Source organism: Lepidochelys olivacea (assembly GCF_965140295.1).
Source record: "Lepidochelys olivacea isolate rLepOli2 genome assembly, chromosome: 6".
Taxonomy (NCBI): domain Eukaryota; kingdom Metazoa; phylum Chordata; order Testudines; family Cheloniidae; genus Lepidochelys; species Lepidochelys olivacea.
The window spans coordinates 43,226,765-43,248,598 of NC_140416.1; the positions used below are offsets into that span (position 1 = coordinate 43,226,765).

General features: G+C 39.5%; 1 protein-coding gene across 3 annotated transcripts in view; it reads right to left on the bottom strand.

The window, feature by feature from the left end:
• NELL1 (neural EGFL like 1) overlaps positions 1–21,834 on the bottom strand; it is a 440,683-nt gene that overhangs the window by 180,368 nt on the left and 238,481 nt on the right. For all 3 annotated transcript variants that reach the window (XM_084632341.1, XM_084632342.1, XM_084632340.1), the window contains one exon: positions 8,144–8,266. In XM_084632341.1, coding sequence (XP_084488467.1) covers positions 8,144–8,266 — 123 coding nt within the window. The remainder of the gene's footprint in view (positions 1–8,143; positions 8,267–21,834) is intronic.

A 21,834-nucleotide genomic window follows, 5' to 3' on the forward strand; every position in this document is an offset into this window, starting at 1 on the left:
TGGCACTACATTAGCCTTTTTCCAGTCATCCGGGACTTCCCCGGTACGCCACGAGTTTTCAAAGATAATGGCCAGTGGCTCTGCAATCACAGCCGCCAATTCCTTCAGCACTCTCGGATGCAACTCGTCCGGCCCCATGGACTTGTGCACGTCCAGCTTTTCTAAATAGTCCCTAACCGCCTCTATCTCCACAGAGGGCTGGCCATCTCTTCCGCATTTTGTGATGCCCAGCGCAGCAGTCTGGGAGCTGACCTTGTTAGTGAAAACAGAGGCAAAAAAAGCATTGAGTACATTAGCTTTTTCCACATCCTCTGTCACTAGGTTGCCTCCCTCATTCAGTAAGGGGCCCACACATTCCTTGGCTTTCTTCTTGTTGCCAACATACCTGAAGAAACCCTTCTTGTTACTCTTGACATCTCTGGCTAGCTGCAGCTCCAGGTGCGATTTGGCCCTCCTGATAACATTCCTACATGCCCGAGCAATATTTTTATACTCTTCCCTGGTCATATGTCCAACCTTCCACTTCTTGTAAGCTTCTTTTTTATGTTTAAGATCTGCTAGGATTTCACCATTAAGCCAAGCTGGTCGCCTGCCATATTTACTATTCTTTCGACTCATCGGGATGGTTTGTCCCTGTAACCTCAACAGGGATTCCTTGAAATACAGCCAGCTCTCCTGGACTCCTTTCCCCTTCAAGTTAGTCCCCCAGGGGATCCTGGCCATCCGTTCCCTGAGGGAGTCGAAGTCTGCTTTCCTGAAGTCCAGGGTCCGTATCCTGCTGCTTACCTTTGTTCCCTGCGTCAGGATCCTGAACTCAACCAATTCATGGTCACTGCCTCCCAGATTCCCATCCACTTTTGCTTCCCCCACTAATTCTACCCGGTTTGTGAGCAGCAGGTCAAGAAAAGCACCCCCCCTAGTTGGCTCCTCTAGCACTTGCGCCAGGAAATTGTCCCCTATTGTCTTTACAAAGTTGTATATTCCTGAGCCATGTGGTTGTTCTCCATTGCAATTTGAGCATGCCCTTTCTACAGCATGGCATACAGATTTTCACACAGTAGCTCCACTATAAGCATGTTATGAACCTACAAGGATCCAGAATTTAGGTCAGAAGTAGAAAAAAATAACTTGCAGTACTTCATGTTTTCTACTCATTTGCCATGACCAGAATCCCAAAAATGACCACTTGCCACAATCGTAAAAATGTACTCCTTCCCCCGATGCCACTATCTGGGGCCCCAGATCTTTTGGATCTCTGGATCAGCCAAAGACACAAGGAGGGGTGAAAAGTGAATTCAATGCCTCTTTTCTTTCTCAGCAATGTGGACACTGGTGCTACAATGACACCAGCACTAACATGCACAGCTCACCAGGGAGTCAAGTCACAGAAAACCATTTAACTATGTTTCCTTTTACCCAGATTCTGAGAAGAATTTGCACAGGAACACCAGAAGAGTGGACACTAATCAGGAGCTACAACAATCTCTGTAATGGAGCAGCATCCACCGTTTCCCTATAATACAGTCACTCTGGATAATGGTGTGCCTATTGCTACTACCTGTGCTACACATGCCCAGGCCTTGTGCAAGAATAAAGACTGTGGCTTTATTCTTACACAGCTGTAAACAGGGTCAAGAAGAGGGCTTCTTACATCATCTCCCCCACTTACACACTCAGATGTGTTTGTAACCCTCAAGACACTTTAACATGCCTATCCTTATTTCTGCTCCAGACAAATCAGTGGGTGACATTTTCCCCATAAATTTGATTTTCTTAATTAATTTTCAAACTTGTTGGCTCTATTTCTATCTACTAGTGAAATGATGGCCTGCTACAGGGTCACTCATGTACAGCAAACTGAAGAAGTGGCACAGCTGTAGTTAGATGTTGTCAAGTCACCAGGGACTGATTAAATACATCCCAGAATAGATTCATAGATATTTAGGTCAGAAGGGACCATTATGATCATCTAGTCTGACCTCCTGCACAACGCAGGCCACAGAATTTCACCCACCACTCCTACAAAAAAACCCTCACACCTATATCTGTGCTATTGAAGTCCTCAAATCGTAGTTTAAAGACTTCAAGGAGCAGAGAATCCTCCAGCAAGTGACCGATGCCCCATGCTACAGAGGAAGGCGCCCTGGAGGAAAATTCCTTCCCGACTCCAAATATGGCCATCAGCTAAACCCTGAGCATATGGGCAAGATTCATCAGCCAGATACCCAGGAAAGAATTTTCTGTAGTAACATGGATCCCACCCTATATAATATCCCATCACAGGCCATTGGGCCTATTTACCATGAATATTTAATTACCAAAACCATGTTATCCCATCATACCATCTCCTCCATAAACTTATCGAATTTAATCTTAAAGCCAGATAGATCTTTTGCCCCCACTGCTTCCCTTGGAAGGCTATTCCAAAACTTCACTCCTCTGATGGTTAGAAACTTTCGTCTAATTTCTAGTCTAAATTTCCTGGTGGCCAGTTTATATCCATTTGGTCTTGTGTCCACATTGGTACTGAGCTTAAATAATTCCTCTCCCTCTCCGGTATTTATCCCTCTGATATATTTAATGAGAGCAATCATATCTCCCCTCAACCTTCTTTTAGTTAGGCTAAACAAGCCAAGCTCCTTGAGTCTCCTTTCATAAGACAAGTTTTCCATTCCTCGGATCATCCTAGTAACCCTTCTCTGTACCTGTTCCAGTTTGAATTCATCCTTCTTAAACATGGGAGACCAGAACTGCACACAGTATTCCAGGTGAGGTCTCACCAGTGCCTTGTATAACGGTACTAAAACCTCCTTATCCCTACTGGAAATACCTCTCCTGATGCATCCCAAGACCGCATTAGCTTTTTTCATGGCCACATCACATTGGCGGCTCATAGTCATCCTATGATCAACCAGTACTCCAAGGTCCTTTTCCTCCTCCGTTACTTCTAATTGATGCGTCCCTAGCTTATAACTAAAATTCTTGTTATTAACCCCTAAATGCATGACCTTACACTTCTCACTATTAAATTTCATCCTATTACTATTACTCCAGTTTACAAGGTCATCCAGATCCTCCTCAAAGAACTGACTGCAGAGATATCTGAGCCATTAGTGTGATTATCTTTGAAAAGTCCTGGAAGGTGGGAGAGATTCCAGAGGACTGGTAAGGGGCAAATATAGTGCCCATCTATAAAAAAGGGAATAAGGACAATCAGGAGAATTACAGATCAGTCAGCTTAACTTCAATACCCAGAAAGATAATGGAGCAAATAATTAACCAATCAATTTGCAGACACCTAGAAGATAATAAGGTGATGAGTAACAGTCAACATGGATTTCTCAGGAAAAAATTGTGTCAAGCCAACCTAATAGCTTTCTTTGACAGGGTAACGAGCCTTATGGATGAGAGGAGGGGAAGTGGTAAATGTAAATGTGTACTTGACTTTAGTAAGGATTTTGATTCTGTCTCGCAGACCTTCTCATAAACAAATGATGGAAATACGATCTAGATGGAGCTACTATGAGGTTGGTGCATAACTGGTTGGAAAACCGTTCCCAGAGAGTAGTTATCAATGGCTCACAGTCAAGCTGGAATGGCATATCAAGTGGGGTCCCACAGAAATCAGTTCTGGGTCTGGTTCTCTTCAATATTTTCATCAATTATTTAGATAATGGCAAAGTTTGTGGACGATACCAAGCTGGAAGCGGCTGCAAGTGCTTTGGAGGACAGGATTAAATTTCAAAATGATCTGGACAAACTGGAGAAATGGATGAAATAGGATGAAATTCAATAGGACAAATGCAAAGTACTCCACTTAGGAAGAAACAATCAGTTGCACACATAATAATTCTTCGCTCTACTCTGCACTGATTAGGCCTCAATTGAAGTATTGTGTCCATTTCTGGGCCCCACACTTCAGGAAAGATATGGACAACTTGGAGAAAGTCCAGAGAAGAGAAACAAAAATTATTAGAAAACATTACCTTTGAGGGAAGACTGAAAAAATGGGGTTTGTTTAGTCTGGAGAAGAGAAGACTAAGGAGGGACATAACAGTTTTCATGTACATAAAATGCTTTTACAAGAGGAAGGAGAAAAATTGTTCTCCTTAATCTCTGAGGATAGGACAAGAAGCAATGGGCTTAAATTGCAGCAAGGGCAATTTAGGTTGGACATTAGAAAAAACTTCCTAACAGTCAGGATGCTTAAGCACTTGAATAAATTGCCTAGGAGGTTGTGGAATCTCTGTCATTGGCAATTTTTAAGGGAAAGTTAGACAAACACCTGTCAGGGATGGTCTAGATAATACTGAGTCCTACCTTAACTGCAGGGGACTGGACTAGAAGACCTCTCGAGGTTCCTTCCAGTCCTACAATTCTATGATTCTCCATCCTCTACCCTCAACTTTCCCATTTTCTTGAGACTCTCTATTACTAAACCACTTTACTTTGCATTCAGTCTTTATAAATTAATTTGCTTTGTGCTACAGTATTAAGTCCTCTCCTGAAGTCTAGCTAATTTGCTCTACAGCCATGGTTTCATCTTTACCTACTAATTCTATAATGAATTCATGTCATTCAAGCAAACTTGCTTGGCATGAGTTTCCTTTATGTATCTGTGCTAGTTTCTATTCTCTGAACAGTATATATAATATTATACATTCTTTTTCCTTATCAATCTTGCCGACATTTTCTCTGTAGCTAAAAGCAACTTAAAAGGTATATAGTTCTATATTATATTAGCCCCATTCCAGTCCTCTGTCTTTGGCGCTATAAATACTTTTGTCACAGGAGTTCCCATTTTCCTTGCTACTGCCTGAAAAGTCCCAGGATGTAATTTATCTGACTCTGCACCCGGTATTTTGTCAAGATTATTTGCTGCGACACCGTATCACACAGTCTTGCCATTCCACCTCACCTCAACCTTCTTTTCCCATCTCTCCCACAACAAGACGTTTGTCTCTGCAATGTTATAGTCCACTTCTACATTGAGACCAAGAATTTGTTTTTGCCCACAGTAAATAAAGGCCATATTTGTCTTTACTGTTCTACACTTGCCCAGCAGACCTTCCTGTCTCTTGCCTATGTGTTTGCTTCTTATGTATTTGTAAAAGTTTACTTTTGTTCATCTTCAGGTCTCTTGCTATTTTTATGTCAATTAAACTTAAGTAGTACATATTTTTGTGTGTAACATTTTGCTTTAAACAGACATGCATTTTGTTTTTGTCTGCATCCTTTTACACCATTCTTCTTATTGATTATTTCCATGTCCACTTTGAAAGCATCTTGTCCTTAATTACACTCTGAAATTCTCTAGTCCACTATATTTACGATGAAGCAGACACAATCCTACTTCATTAATTAAATGAATAATTTTCCTAATTATAAATAAATTAAATTTTCCTACTTGCTGCCTGTTACTGTGTACTTTTATTAATGATTTTGTTTTCCTCTTCGTAATATTTTTATTCATAAAGGAAAACAGATGGTCGTCTCTACTTTCCAGATTCTTTCTACTTTCCTCTTTACCTGACTGTTTCTCTCTTTCTCACCCCCCCACCAACTGTTAGGCTACTTTCATTATGCCTACTCCAAAGCTCTCCATGTAGTTTCATTTGGTTGCATTATTCCCCTACACTTGCTATCTTAAAATATTAAGAATAATATTCTACATTCTACAGAGCCTTCCAAGAATTGCTGAGTTTGTTGATTAAGCCTCACAGCATGGTTTTCATCATCCACATTTTACTTATACAGAAAATAAGGTACAGAATGGTTATGTGACTTGCTCAACACAACATGGGAAGTATGTGGCAGAATCAGGAAAAGACTCCCAGTCCTGTGCTTCAGCTACAAAAATCATCCTTTCCTTGTTTGCGTATGGTGTTGCTGTGTAACGATAATAAGCTGCCTGTTCCAGCCCAGATGTGGGTCACATCAGTAGTGGCTGAAATAATTGTTGTGTATATATACCATTTGTAAAAGTTTATAAAACACTTCTAGACCATTCAAGTAAATTAGGATATGGCCAGATCCTCAGCTGGTGTTACCTTCAGCATTGCTCCTTTGATTTGACTGATATTATGCAATTTTACTACTAAGCAATCTGGCCCATTATTTTCCAGCCTCTGTGTTTACTGATTACCAAGTCTCTTACCACTCAGTACTATCTCTAAATTATCCGTAGCACCTTCTGTAATGAGAGAACAATTTCTCCACAGCTTCCCATTAAAGGGCTTCTTACCATCTGGAATATTAGAGAATAAAACTCACGTTTGCAAGCTCCAAAAATTTTCACCATGGTTCTGTATATATATTTCCCAGTTGGGATGTAAACAACCACAAAATTCCACAGCTCTGTTTTTTGCATTTCCATGGTAGCCACTTTTCAAAAAGACAGTTATATCTTCATTCAGTGGCGTAACTCTAGGCATGTCAAGAACAAAACCGGGAGAATATTTGAAAATGAAATAGAAATTCATAGAATCATAGAATCATAGAATATCAGGGTTGGAAGGGACCCCAGAAGGTCATCTAGTCCAACCCCCTGCTCAAAGCAGGACCAGTTCCCAGTTAAATCATCCCAGCCAGGGCTTTGGGATTCATCTGCTTTGGGATTTCATTTCAAGCTTGAATCTCAGCACAAGTTCATTAAAAGGGTTTTAAAAAAAAGAACCCTGAATATTTTCCTGTTAAACTACCAGGTTAAACTAAATGGTGCTGGATGACTTTTGCTTCAAGTTTTTCAGCCCGTTCAAGCTGAACCTCAAAGTGAAACTCTGGGTATGCATACCCAGCAAAGTAAAACCAAAAAAAAATGTCCTGTTTGAGTCAAGAGTTGTTCCACACCCTATATAGTCTACAGGGAGGGAAAGCCATTGTCAAACTTAGAGTATATTCATTCACCCCTGCTCGAAACTTTATTTGGAAATGTTGTAACTTACAACCCCTGCAAGCAAGAATTCGGAAAATACTGGGCAAAACTGATTCTTGGTGTGACTTCTTTGACTTACATAGGATGAATTTGGACTATTGTCTTCATTACATTCTCATTTTTGCAGTCCCTGCTATGTTCATTTAGAAACCATTTTATTTTTTCTAAATATCTTGACATTGTTGTGCACTCCAGACAGTTAGTCAGATGCTACTTTGACACCTGATAGATTGTGGAAACCTTGGTGAAGAATTTAAGCTGGAAGTGGTGGCTCACCATCCATCACTTCAAGACAATACTACCAATTCATAAAACTGAAAGAAAGCTAATATTTCTCCCCAAATCTAAGTGCATATGATTGTTTTCCGGATGGACTATTACTTTTCATCAGCAGTAGTTTCCAACAAATTAGCCATTATGGCAATAGTGTTTTGGAAGCCAGGAATTGTGGAAACACTGATGGAGCAATTAATAGTATTTTATGAGACAAGGTAATTCCTAAAACACACAACAACAACAGGCATTGCAGGCACAATTCAATGACATTTCCAAGTTGCAGTCATTAGTGAGCCAGCTGGTTGATGGCGTATATTTCCTCTTCTATCTTTATGAAACAGCTTAATCTTTCTTTCTTAAAAAAAGGACCAACAAAAACTGCCATTTTACAACCAGATGGACTGATTCCAGACACTCATGGTCTAAGCTACAGTGAAATCTACCAAATGCAGATCCTCACTTTATAGGTGTACTGTAAATTAAGACACATCATGGACAAAAACATCCCTATCAATCACTTCTGTAACTTTAATAGCCCATGGCATTGCTACATGATGTTTAAAAGATTATACAAGTTTAAAGGCTACATGAACCTAGTTTAAAACACAAAGGTGTTAACTCATGGCATATCTGACACTAACTCAGTTTAAGACAAAGAACGCAGTTTAAAAGCTGCATGAAACAGGCTTAAATTACAACTTTAATTGGCAATAAACAAAGAATGTTTTTAAAACAATTAAAAAAATACTGTCCTGTGATATGAGGTTATGCACAAATCAATTATCTCTATGCATACAACAATTGCCAGGTGATAACTCAGACAATGAATCTTTGACAGAGCCCAGCATCATGAGTTACCAGAACTCAGGTGACTGTCAAAAAATATTAATAGAATCTGTGGCTTTTATCAAGTTCCTAGAGTAACAGACCTACCTCGACAGATGGTTCCATTCCCCACATATCCAGGTTTGCAGGTGCAGCTATGTCCCCTGACAGTGTTAGTACAGATTGCATTCTCATCACAGTTGTGCTGTCCGCTGCCACATTCATCATGCTCTACCAGAAAAAAAAAATACAAGAGAGAAAAAGATGTGCTTTTCAGTTTGCTGATCTGACATTTGAAAACTGAGTTAGAACTACTATTGCCACAATGGTTGAACACAGCAGGGATTCAAATGTAAGAGCCTAATATGGAATGCTTCAATTCCAGGACATAATGACATATTCATGGCAGGAGTAGCCTGTTTATTTAGACTGAAAAGGAGAAAACTATCTGGGCAAACTACACAGCGCTGCTAACATAACAGTCATAGGAAGAAGATTATCACTGCAGCATCTCTGATGTGATAAGCCTCACCATCACTGCCCACTACCAAGCGTGGTAAATATAAATACAAGATAAGTAGTTACAGTGAGGCGCGTTGATGGCATAGTCTTTAAAGCCTAACAGCACTTCCGTTACAACCACTCACATGCACAAATGTATGCTGTGCGAAAGCTTGGTATAAAATATAAAATAATAATATTCTATACTTCTAAGGCACCTTCTAGACCAAGGGTTCCCAAAGCACCTTCCAGACATATGGGCTAGGTGTTACTTTGATTATCCAAACTGTCAACAGGGCTGAAGGGCCTGCAACTTACTCCCCTCCCTCCCATCACTATGCGTGATGCTGTACTCTGCTCTAGCAAAGAGCCAGCAACCTTGAGCCTGAAGCCTCCCACTTCTCGTATAGCTCAGCCAGATCCTCCCTCTGCATATGTGGCAGGAGTTGGAAGGAGGTGAAGAAAGAAGAGCCATCATCCCAGAAATATTAATGGTGGCGTTTTGCCTGCCTCTTGAATGTTTTAAGAGGATGATGATTTAATGTTAACTGAAGTTAATTTGTTAACTCTTTTTTAAGTGAAAGAATGATGCTTCCAGAAAGCATAGCTATGTGTGCAAGAAAATGGGTGTAACTACACAGCAGAAATTGAAATGCTTCTTGTTAGTATTTGACTTTTTTATTAGCAACAATAAAGACAAGTTAGTCTTTATGAACTTCTCTTAATGGACAGTCGTAGCTTAAAGGTACCCTCTAGTGGGAAACAGGGTTATGCCTTATAAACAGACTCTCCCAAATTCCAGGTTGACACCGTACTTCAGATAACTCAGATGCTCTGAGTGACAGATTGCAAGGGCTCCGCTAGAACAGATGTTCTTAAAAGAGCATAAATATGTCTTTGAACATTATCTGTTGGGTATATAATGTTTCTAAACACATTCGATAGCTAAGTGATATGGGATTTACATAATTTTTCAAAGGAGTATCATAGGGATATTTTGTTCTTTCCTTCTCACTTTTTTAAAACAGAAAATTCATACATAAAAAAATGTATCTGCATCAGCTGATAAATTCAGACTTATGTTTACGCTCTTTAGTTTATGCTGGTCCCTTGCCCTGCTGCAGAATTCACTTTAGCTACTCTCTACTCTTCAGACCCTTAGATATTCTGAATGTTAGGCTCCTTCCTGGGCACTATGAACTCTTCTTCTTGAACTCAAAGGAAACTATGCAGCAGCCTAGTTCTTGCAACTCTTATCTCAATTAAGAAAAGCACCACACAGCTCAGCCCATTGTGGCAGACTAAGGAGAAGCTTTTATAGGAGTAACCCTCTAACCACCCCTGGAGGTGATTAGCCCATTCTATTCTTAAAATATATTTTCTTTTTTTAAAAACATTTCTCCCTAAATCTCACCTACAGAGGAAAGTTGGTGTAATTATTGATCCATATTTCAGTAGCACCAGAAACAAAGGCGCTCCATTGTGCTAGGCACCATACACACATGCATAATAAAAATCAACCCTGCCCTAAAGAACTGACAATCTAAATAGATTCCCCTTTCACCATTTACAGTAAAAACAATACCCCATCTTAAGGGAAAAACTTGGGTTTGCCAAAACATACAAAAACTTAACCCCTTTGGCGCTCTTCCAGGTGTTTACAACAATAGGAGTTCTAATGTAGACAAGGTTTCATAGCTGCAGCCTTTTTTTAACATTGATGTCAATTAGATACGTTCTGAGAAATTTAATTGGCACGGTGTTAACAATGGTTCTGGCCATGGGAAACTGCCCTATACAAGAGAAACCAGTATTGCTAACACAGTGCCACTAAGGGATCCTTGTCCATGCAAGAATTTCCAAAATTGATAACAGTGGAACAGCTGCAATGGTGGGAATTTAAAAAAAATTTCCCTAGTGTAGCCAAGGCTATAGAAGAGTTAGCTACAGCCCTAGTGAGAATGAGTCAGCATTGATCTTCTGTCAGGTTAATAAAAGTCTTTTATTTCAAACACATTAACCTGTGAGAAAAGGAAAAATGCTTAAGACCCTGTCAGTATCCTACTTTGGTTATGTTTCCTTCCTCCTTTTAAGGTTTCACCAAAGAGCGGTGGTGTTTTTTTAAAAAATAACATCAATGAGAAATTCCCCTAAGGCCTCACCTTGGCATGATTCATAATGTGTTTTAGCAAAACTCTCTAGTGCTTAGTTGTAGCCCAAAAAACTACATCAGTGTTTGTAGAAAGTGAAATAAATCTACAGAGGGAATTTCAAAGAAGCAGAACAGAAGACAAATCAGACTGACCAGGATTAGCACTGCTACTCTTGCAAGAAATTGCCATGATATTTTTAATTATTGCAAGTGTTTTGTAACAAATGGCTTAGTTTTGCAATTCATTTAAAAGACACCTCCTCCAGCAGCATGGGGACAATTAACACCATGCTGAATCATTGGTTCAGTGAGCTCACTGGAATTCAGAGTCAGAAGGGGAGAATTACAAGATAAGATGGCAACCCAAGATTGAATGTGAAGACCCTGAGAAAGAAATTAAAAAGAAAACAAAAGATCTGAGGTAAGAGAATTCAGAGTCACTACTTGTTGATAGCATGTCTTATTTTGGCAATTACACTTTTAGCTGGAACCTAGAAGTGCAGAAAGGGGCATGTAAAAATAAAAAAATATAATCTCAAAAAGTGTGGATTTTCAGGGCAGGTACAGGGATCGTATATGTGGGGTGGTCACTATTTTAACTGTCTGGTTTCATCCATCCCTGATTTACTACAAAATATTGACAAAAGTTGAAGTCGGTGAAAGAGCTAGCAGCAGACAAAGGGTGTGTCTATACTGCAATTAAAAATCCCATGGTTGGCTTGGGTCAGCTGACTCAGGCTCATGGGGTTTGGGCTAGGGGCTGTTTAACTGCAGTTTAGACTTCTGGGCTCAGGCCACAGCCCGAGCTCTAGGATGCTCCCACCTCATAGGGTCCTAGAGTCCACACTTCAGCCTGAGCCCAGAAATCTACACTGCTATTAAACAGCCCTGCAGTCTAAGCCCTGTGAGCTCAAGCCCAAGTCTACTGGCACAGGCCAGCCAGGACAGTCTAACAGCGGTATAGACATACCCAATGGGAGCATGGCTGGCTAACTGGGAACAGAGACAATGAAAGATGTGATTTACTGATTTCCTAAGTTGAAGTCATTTCCCTGAAGTATTAATATACATTTCAAGAAACACTAACCATTCAAGAGCAATAATAATCATTATAATACTTTGTCCTTATAGACATTTTAACTCCTTTATGAAATCCTTGGAGGTTGTATTTTCAGGTCTTATATATCTTGTATTTAAATAATATATACTAATCTATAAAGGGGAAGAAGTGTGGCCTAGTAGCCCTGAGTCAGGAGATGTGGATTACATTCTCACCCGTGCTAGACACTTGCCTCATTTTTTTCTTCAGTAAAATGGGGATACTACTACTTATCTCACAGAAACGTTCTGAGGATTAACTAACAATAGTAAGCTGTTTTGAAATGCTCACATGTAAGATACTGTAGATGATTATTCTTATTATTATTTTATTGGTATAAATCTGAGAATCAAGTGGTTGCTGCTGGCTTACCCTCTGCTTTTTTACTTCTTCCTTGTTGTATCACTGAGCAGAAAGAACACCTCACGTTTCCCTCTTGCCTCTACAGCCAGCCACAACCAAAATCAACAAACTAATAATTTATTACTAAGCTGTTTGTTGTCAGTAAAAGTCTCCTTTTCAAATTTCAAAACCTTTCATGACCTTTCCCAAAATCCACAAGAGGATTATTTTACAAACCCGTTATTTTCTCAGTTCATATTTGCAGCAGGATAGTTTGTGAAGAAGCAAAGACAAAAGTGGCATATTTTCCCTTTGGCCATTGGCTAGGGATGCACTCCTGCTTTCAGCTATCCTTGAAAAATTACTTCCAAGAAATTAGACTTACTTTACAAAAATATTTCTGAGGAAGAATGTTCACTCTCCTGCCTTTGTTGTTCCCAAAGTCAAAGCCCACTGTATACCCATAAAGTGAGTAAAATCCCCACCAAAAACTTCCATTTGAAAATGCTGTCACTGGAAAGTCAGCCCCGGTTAACGACCTGCCTCAGGCAACAGAGACAACATGAACCTGAACAGACATCTACAAAGACAACACTATAGGTTTGGGAAAACTGAAGTTGTTTATGTACCATTAGAGATTGTCATAAATATAAAGAGAAGGGTAAACCCCTTTGAAATCCCTCCTGGCCAGGGGAAAGCTCCTCTCACCTGTAAAGGGTTAAGAAGCTAAAGGTAACCTCGCTGGCACCTGACCAAAATGACCAATGAGGAGACAAGATACTTTCAAAAGCTGGGAGGAGGGAGAGAAACAAAGGGTCTTTGTGTCTGTCTGTATGCTGCTTTTGCCAGGGACAGAACAAGAATGGAGTCTTTAGAACTTTTAGTAAGTAATCTATCTAGGTATGCGTTAGATTATGATTTCTTTAATTGGCTGAGAAAAGAACTGTGCTGAATAGAATAACTATTTCTGTCTGTGTATCTTTTTTGTAACTTAAGGTTTTGCCTAGAGGGGTTCTCTATGTTTTGAATCTAATTACCCTGTAAGGTATCTACCATCCTGATTTTACAGAGGTGATTTCTTTACTTCTATTTACTTCTATTTCTATTAAAAGTCTTCTTGTAAGAAAACTGAATGCTTTTTCATTGTTCCCAGATCCAAGGGCTTGGGTCTGTAGTCACCTATGCAAATTGGTGAGGCTTTTTATCCAACATTTCCCAGGTAAGGGGGGGTGCAAGTGTTGGGAGGATTGTTCATTGTTCTTAAGATCCAAGGGTCTGGGTCTGTAGTCACCTAGGCAAATTTTTACCAAGCCTTGTCCAGGAAGTGGGGTGCAAGGTTTTGGGAAGTATTTTGGGGGGAAAGATGTTTCCAAACAGCTCTTCCTCAGTAACCAGTATTTGTTTGGTGGTGGTAGCGGCCAATCCAAGGACAAAGGGTGGAATATTTTGTACCTTGGGGAAGTTTTGACCTACGCTGGTAAAGATAAGCTTAGGAGGTTTTTCATGCAGGTCCCCACATCTGTACCCTAGCGTTCAGAGTGGGGAAGGAACCTTGACAGAGATATATAATGCTATGCAGAATAATTACAGATCTCTGCTGTAGATATTTCTACCGTGCACATAGAAAACCTAATGAAATTAACCATTTATCTTGATTATTAGTACACTTTGGGGTATCTTCTAACATCCAAGAGGAGAGTCTTATTTTTCAACACTACATTCCCTCATATAAATAATAATCATGTAGGAAGCAAAATTAATTCACCAATACTTACCTTGAAGTAGATAGCAAGTTGAGTATGACATTTAGTCTCAAAGAAAGTAGTACTACATCTTACACAGTAGCTCGAAACAGCTTAAGTATTAAGAACAGATTTAAGACAGGTTGTGTCTGTCTGGTACCTCTGTAAGAATACAAACGGGGGACTGAGGGACAAATGAAGTGTCAACCCTTTCCCTGAGCTCCATGGAAGACCATAATGTGGAGGGCGAGTACAGGCCCTGTTTCTTATTAGCACCCCAACCACCCTAGATGCCTGAAAAGGCAAAGAGACAGGTAATCCCCAATCACCATGGAATAGTTGGACAGGCATAGAGCCAAAGATGACGCAACTGCCACACACGAGTGCAACCCTCTGGAGGAATTCTGACCGAGCCTGGCTCAATTGAATAGCTAAATATACACCACATGGTTCCCCACAATTCCACTTACTCAATAAGTATAGTCTACAGCCAGTCATGTAAAAATCACTCATTGTGCAAATGTGCATTAAAACAATAAATGAGTGAGATATTAGGTAGTGGGCAGCTATGGCCCAGACAACAGAACTAAACCTTATAGGTCATTAATACATCTCATCAGAGAAATTCACTATGAAAGATCGAACATCTATTATTAATTAATGACAGCCATATGTTCCACAATGCCCTCTTGGGCATATCAGAGTTTGGAGTCTTTTCCTGTGGACTCACATATTTAGATTTTAAACAGATCTTTAGCATTTTTTCAAAACACAGGAAACTTTATGTGAATTAGGGTAAAGGGCTTGTAGGTGACAGCAATACAGTATTTTGCATACATCAAAACATTATCTGCTCCAACTGAGTTTTCTTTCTTTATCATAAATATATAACACTGTTGACAGCAAATAACATGAATGAAAAGCGTAAATTGGATAAGGCAAACAAAACCTGACAAAGACCAAAGAAGTCAGCAATATTAGGGCCACCCATTTCCCTTTCACATCCCCCATCTCTCAACTTTTCTGGCCTAATTTTGGTGAAAAGCTACAAAACTAGGTCCTCTCACTGAGGTGGATATTTTACCACTTGAAAAATGCCCTGTATATGATGCTGCATTCAGCTGGGGATGCGTAGTAAGAAGAGTGTGAGTGGATTATATCCAAATGGATGTTACTTGCCCAAAGTAGCACATTATACAGAGATTCTTTTTCCAGAAATATCTGTAGAATCAAGAGGGCCTTAGAAATATATTTGGAAAATACATGCAAAGTGAGAGATTATTCCAAGGATTTATCCCTTACTCTAAACATAAATATATGTATACATACATACATACATACTTCTTCCTCTTAGTCTTGTGAATTTATATGTGCTTGTGAAAGGTTCTAGATGTTCTGAAAACTGACTCCCTCTATTTAGTCACACAACAGGGTAATGTGGATGGAGGCAGTGCAATCTTGCCCATGCTGAGTTACCAGTATGACCCAATCTGGACCCAGATGAACCAAATCTAACCGTGAAAGAGCAGTGAAAGGCCGCACTTATTCAATCCAAGACACTTAATGCCAAGTTTAATGGTGATGTCAGTGGTGTGGACACATCCTGGAGGAACTGGACTGAGACTACCAACTCATTTCACACAGGTCACTTCACAGCCAGCAGATGGTAATGGATTTTGGTCACCACTGTCTTGAACTGGGCTTTAACTGGTGACCTAGAGCTAAAAGCCCTTCCTATTCCACTGCCAATGCCCTGAGCAATCCAGGCTCCCTCATTTTCCCTTAGCAATAAAAACAAAACAGATTTCAAAAGCCAGGGTCCTTGCCTCACAATACGTGTAAATAGATCTCATTAACAATAATCACCGATGTAGTATACCACAGTCTCAACCTGGCGTAAATCCCAATAGCTCCATTGGCCCAGTATGTGCATAAACAGAGGTGAGAATAACCCAGCAGACAAAGTTATATATTATTTTTATACCATGTAATAGTATAAGTACAAAATGTGATCTACATTTTCCCAAGAGCTTCTATACTGTACAAGATCCCAAACAATATACTATAACTGTGCTCTTTCCCTTATACTTACATTAATTGAGCATTCAGAATCCTACCATTCAGAGCATTCGGAGTTAAAATTTAATTAAAAAACTAGGTAAAGAAGATGTCCGAAAAAGAAGCATTTACGATACCTTTTACTTCTGTCTTCACAAAGCAATATAAATACAATTTACATTCCAAACTTCATACACAAAACGATATGAATCACAGATTCCAAATTAAAAACCCTTATCCAGTTAATTTTAATGGTGCATTTTTGCCATTTCATATTTTGTTTTCAGTTCTACAAATGAGCGCAAATCAAAAACTCAAATTTCTTATTTACCTGAAATAACTAATATACCAGATTTTCACATAAATACCTTTTCTTCCTATCAATAACCATACGCCATTTTGCTCTGAGCACCTCATGCAATAGGCATCTCAAAATATAGGATAGCAGTACATATCCCTGGGTTTGTCCTTATCACATGGACAATCTTAAATCATACTCTGTGCCATGAAATCTGCTTTGCTGCACAACTTTATGAAAATTGCTAAAGGTGAGTAACCTCTTCTTCAGCAGTTATTTGACTTTCCAAGCCAAAATTTCGCCTTGTGTCTATTTTTACACAGAAGTCAAATATTGAACAGTGATGAGGAGAAAAAGTCTGGTTTTTGGGGTGGTGGTAGATAATACTTATTTGTATCTGTTTGTACTTCATTCACCTTCCGTATTATGGGTCCACTTGTGACCATTATTGGGCACCTTTGCAGAGGAGAGAGCAGTCTCTGCCCAGCTGCTATACCCCATCTGGTACAGGTGGACGGAGTGTGGGAGACCAGTGAGTGAGCAGAGATCTGGCTGTATCCCCCTAAATTCACTGGCTAGCAAAGTAAACTGTGGTGTGTAAAGGGTTGTGGGCTGACACAGCTTGCTGACCCTCTGGGGGACTGAACTGTGACTGTGTGAGACATTGTATAGACTAGGAAAAGTAATTTTAGGACAGGCTTATCTACTACAAGCTATCTAGTCAAGATTCAGTCCATGGTCGCCTGCAAGGCATCTACATAATATCCCTTATACAGGGCTCATGGTAACTCATCAATCTAGTACTAGGAAATTATTGTTCATTATAATATATTTTACCAGATATTTTAGTATTAAATACCAAATTTTCAAATATGGGCTTCTAAATTGTTCCCAAAACATCTGCTGAATCACTTGGCCCCTGAAAAATCCTAATTTATGCCTGCAAATTGTGGCACCCATTATGTATGCAAATGAATATTTACGTGCCGTTATCCACTCTGTATGAGCAAATGCCTGTTAGTGTGCCCAAATTGGATTCTGCAGGTAGAATCAGCAAATACAAAATATTTTGATGTGTATCTTAATTGCTTAAGTAACTACTAGTTGTGTGCATATGGGGGGAAGGGGTGAGAGACAGAACGTGAGGGCCATACTTCTGAACATTTGGCCTTCAGGATACCGTTAAATTTTGAGCACTAGGGGCCTGATCCAGAGTCCACTGAAGTCAGTGCAAAGATCACCATGGACTAGAAGGGGCTTTGCTTTAAGCTCTAGCTAAAGATAGAGTCAGTGGCGGTGTAATTCATGTGCCATTTCCCTTTTATTTTCTCATGTGGACTTTTTTTCCCTTTTATTTCCCTTCTTTCTTAAAATACATTTGATTGATTTTCTCATCCTTTATCACTTTGTCCCACAAATCTGCTCCCAATCTTTTTATTAATATAGAAAAATAGCTACTAGGTTATTGGTGTTAACACTCATAGCATCAGTTTTCTTCTGACATTTAATGTGAATGATATGTATACCAGTGACTGGTACAGTAACAGCACTGACATATTTAATGAAATTCTGAAATGAGCCCTTAGCAAGCGAATGGTCCTGTGGAGAAATGTGCAATAAAATTGATAAATTCCTCAGTTTAAGTCAGACGCTTATTTTCGCTGGAGTTTGGGGAAATTTTTTGTGTTTCAGACTTTGCAGGTTTTAGAATAATTTGCAGAATCCTCTCCAGTGCTTTATTGCTCCCTAATTTTAAAAAGCAACCTTGTGAAAGATTTAGTGACAAAGACAACAGGGCCCTCATTAGAACTGGGCCCTCAATTAAGTGACCCTCCTCATTCTTAGGGTGCTAGAAATTAAATCTATTATTATTTCCAAACAGGGCTGAAAAAAACCAAACCTTAGCATACTTCTCCTGAGATCAAAACTATGTAAGAAAACTAAGTCATTCTCTCTCTGGAAACCTAATTTTACACTTTGGGACACAAAAAGCTGTGTGAAATTGTGTGTATGGATGATCGAATTCAACTCAGACCAGGTCTACACTAAAAACATTTCCAGCTATAATAGTATCTGTGACAGTCTGCATCCTTATGCTCATCCTTTTTACAAAACTATAATGAATTTTGTACAATGTATGCCTTGTGAAGTATCAACTGAAAACTCAATTTGCTGATCATTATTGTCCTGATAAAATGCGTGGCAACATTGTTAAATACTACTGTAAGACATTGCTACGACATGCTCATGTTTAGAAAAGCAGGCACAAACCAGTTCCTCAGAGACAAAATGCAAACTGATGCCTCAACCAGGTGTCCATAAAATCAAATGGACGATCAACCTGGTTAAGCAGCCATTCTTTGGCAGGAAAAGGGTGTGACCGAGAAATTTACGTCTTGGCAATGAACAGCTGGAAGTTCCCATCTCCACAGACTGGATGTCTCCTGAACCTCAGGTGGAGATGATTTTCAAAGGAAAAAAAGAGCTCTAAGAAAGGAGAATGGAGGCCCCAAAATATCTCTCTCTCCATCTCTACTCACAGCATCAACACCACCTTAAGGACAAGGAAATTACATTGAACTGGGGGAGAGAGGTCCTGGCTGGAAGGATTCCAGCCAGCAAGACTGCTACTGCATGTAGTGAGAAAGACTCTTTGCTTTGAATTCATTCAGCTTGTTAAGTTAGGTGTTAGTTGCGTTTTAACTTTTTTTTTTGTGACCATGTCTGAATTTTATGCATCTTTACTTGTAATCACTTAAAATCTATCTTGCTGTAGATAATAAACTTGTTTTATTGTTTTATCAAAGCCAGTAGGTGTTTGGATTGAAGTGTTTGGGAAACCACTTGAGACAGCAAGGTTTGTGCATATCATTTTCTATTAATAAAATGACAGACTTGAAATGAGTTTGTGTTGTCCAGGAGCATGCTAGGCAGCACATCAATGATCTACCACAAAGTTACCAAGGCACAAGACAAACATTTCTGGGGGGAAGTCTGGGACTGGCAGTTTCTTGGTGTCTCCTGCAGCGTAATTCATTGGTGGCTGGCTATAACACTCATACAGTATAGCTGGGAGTGACTTATATGCTGGAGGCTCTATGCGAGCAGATCAGTAGTTGTTGCTCTCACAGTGAAGCAGTGTAAAAGTCACTCTAGGTTGGAGAACTGAGGGGACACAGCTGTTCAACAGTCCAGATTGTATCCTAGGGAATGTCTCAGTACAGGTGAGGGGTGTGATTCTTCATGACATGTTTACACCAGCAAAATGGTATAAAGGCAGTTAAACTGGCAAAAAAGGTCCTGTTACCAGTATAACTTACTTCATTTGGGGAACTGGTATAAGCTATACTGGAAAAGAGACTCTCCTTCTCTATTAGGGAGGTTTGCCAATACAGCTATGCCAGCAAACTCTTTCTGGTGTACACCTGGCCTCACTAAAGGAGGGGGCTGCCAGGTAGCTCCAGACCTGCAGAGCTTAAATGCTGAGCTACGTGGCGCTTAGGCACTTTGTTGGCACCTAAATCAAGCCCTTCAGAATTTAGAAGCTAAAGCTCCAGAGGAATTTCTAAACTTCACAAGAACCAAGCTACAGAGGAGCTGCCAGCCCTGGACTGAAGCTCTGCTCCTGCAAATCTTCACTCTACAGACAGTGCAACCCTGGGGAGTTTAACTTGGCCAAGAGTTTTAGTTAATCTCAGTTCAGTAAATAGGGTTTACACTGCACTAAGAGATATCAATGATCTACCACAAAGTTAGCAAGGCACAAAACAAAAAACTGCCAAAAGTTTAACAATGGAAAGAGGGGAAACATCCATAATGCTGAATATTGTAGAACTGTGGCACAGACCGATGAGATTTATAAACATGAAGATTTAAGGATGATTGGTGTCAATTTCTGGACGTTTGCAACTAATATTTCTTATTAATTTGCTTGGTAATTTCATACTTTTAGATAATCAGATACATTCTGTAACCTTTGTGTATGATATGTTATGGCTGTATTGTACAATGTCTAGAGGACAGGTCTGGAAGTAAAGAGATTCCATTCTTGTCTTTTGTGGTCTTGTGAAAGTCACTTTATCCTACCTGTATTTCAGTTGCACTGTCAGTAAAACAGAAATAATTATGCTTACTGTCTTTGGTAAAGGGCTTTGAGATCTATGGACGGGATCATTCCATTTAAGTGCTAAGTATTATATTCATTATTAGCACAGTTGGTTTTGGACATAATATTTAAAAAGTAAACTCCCCCTTCTCTGCAAATCATTTGGTTAATCAGTATACAGGGAGGTTGACGAATCATTCTCTATGGTCTACAGTTTGACCACATTAAGGTCAATGAGAGTTTTGCAACTAACTCCAATGGAATCAGGAATTAGCCCTACCCAAAAAAAAAAAAAAAAAATCCCAAAAGCACAGAACCACAAACTATTATTTGTGATTATCCCAAAATCACAGTCTGTCTGCGTTTTTTTGTGTAATTATTGCTTTATTATTGTGAAAGTAGAAATATTGAGTCTTGTAGAGAGAACAACCTAAGGATACATCTGCATTTAATTTACAGCTTGGGTAGATCTACACATGCTCATTTTGATCAAGCTAGCACACTAAAAGTAGAAGTGTAACCAAGCAGCATGGCTGGTGGGATGGGCTAGCCACCACAGTAAGGACTGTACTGGGGCCAGCTAGCCCGTCCCACTGGCTGCACCACCACGGCTACGCTTCTACTTTTAGTGCACCAGCACAATCAAAGGCAGCACACATTCATCTACCCCCCAGCTTGAATGTAAAAATACCCTGAGTCTTGGAATTCAGTTTAACATATTAAACAGGAGAGCAAATGCATAGTTCCAGCTAGATAAGCCAACCGTCAACTAAAAGAATTGTACTAACCAAAAGGAGTGCTAAAGAAGAGGACAGGACAATGAAGGTGTCACCTGCCTTAATCACAGAAAAACTAATACATAAAATCTTTCCTCCTCACAACACCTAAACAGTTATCAGCATGAGGAAGTAGAAAGCAAGGTTCTGATGAAAATCGTGTCAGACATACAGTAAATTTAAATACTGAGGAGAATCAGCTGCAACTAGTAAATCAGAGGTAATGACACAATTCAGCAAACTGAGACGGTGTCTTCCAGTTACAACTGCCTAATTCATATGTTACAGAAATGTGTCTGTTACCATTACAACTTAGGAAACCATTTTATTTTGACCATGTGTTGTAAAAATATACAACAAGAGATGGTTCAAATATTTTCATTCTGTATTACCAAAGGAAAGTAAAGGGTAATATGAAATAAGCTTTACCTATTATAGAGTCGTTGGTTTCAACTCTATCATTAAGATTGAGTCAGAAGTTTTCAGTTTAACAGGAACTTTAAACCTTTATTTAGTAGGAATCTCAAGAGATAAAAGTAAAACACACAACATAAACTTTGACACATTTTTCATGGTGATCTGATGAAAATTGGGTTAATAAGAGTTCTTTTAAAAAAGGACCCCGCCCGCCACCTTTACTTTTTCACCGCATTGTCTCACGCCAACACTCCATGAGGCTTTCACTTCTACCTGAACCAAACTTCAAAAAGCAGCATATACCCCAAC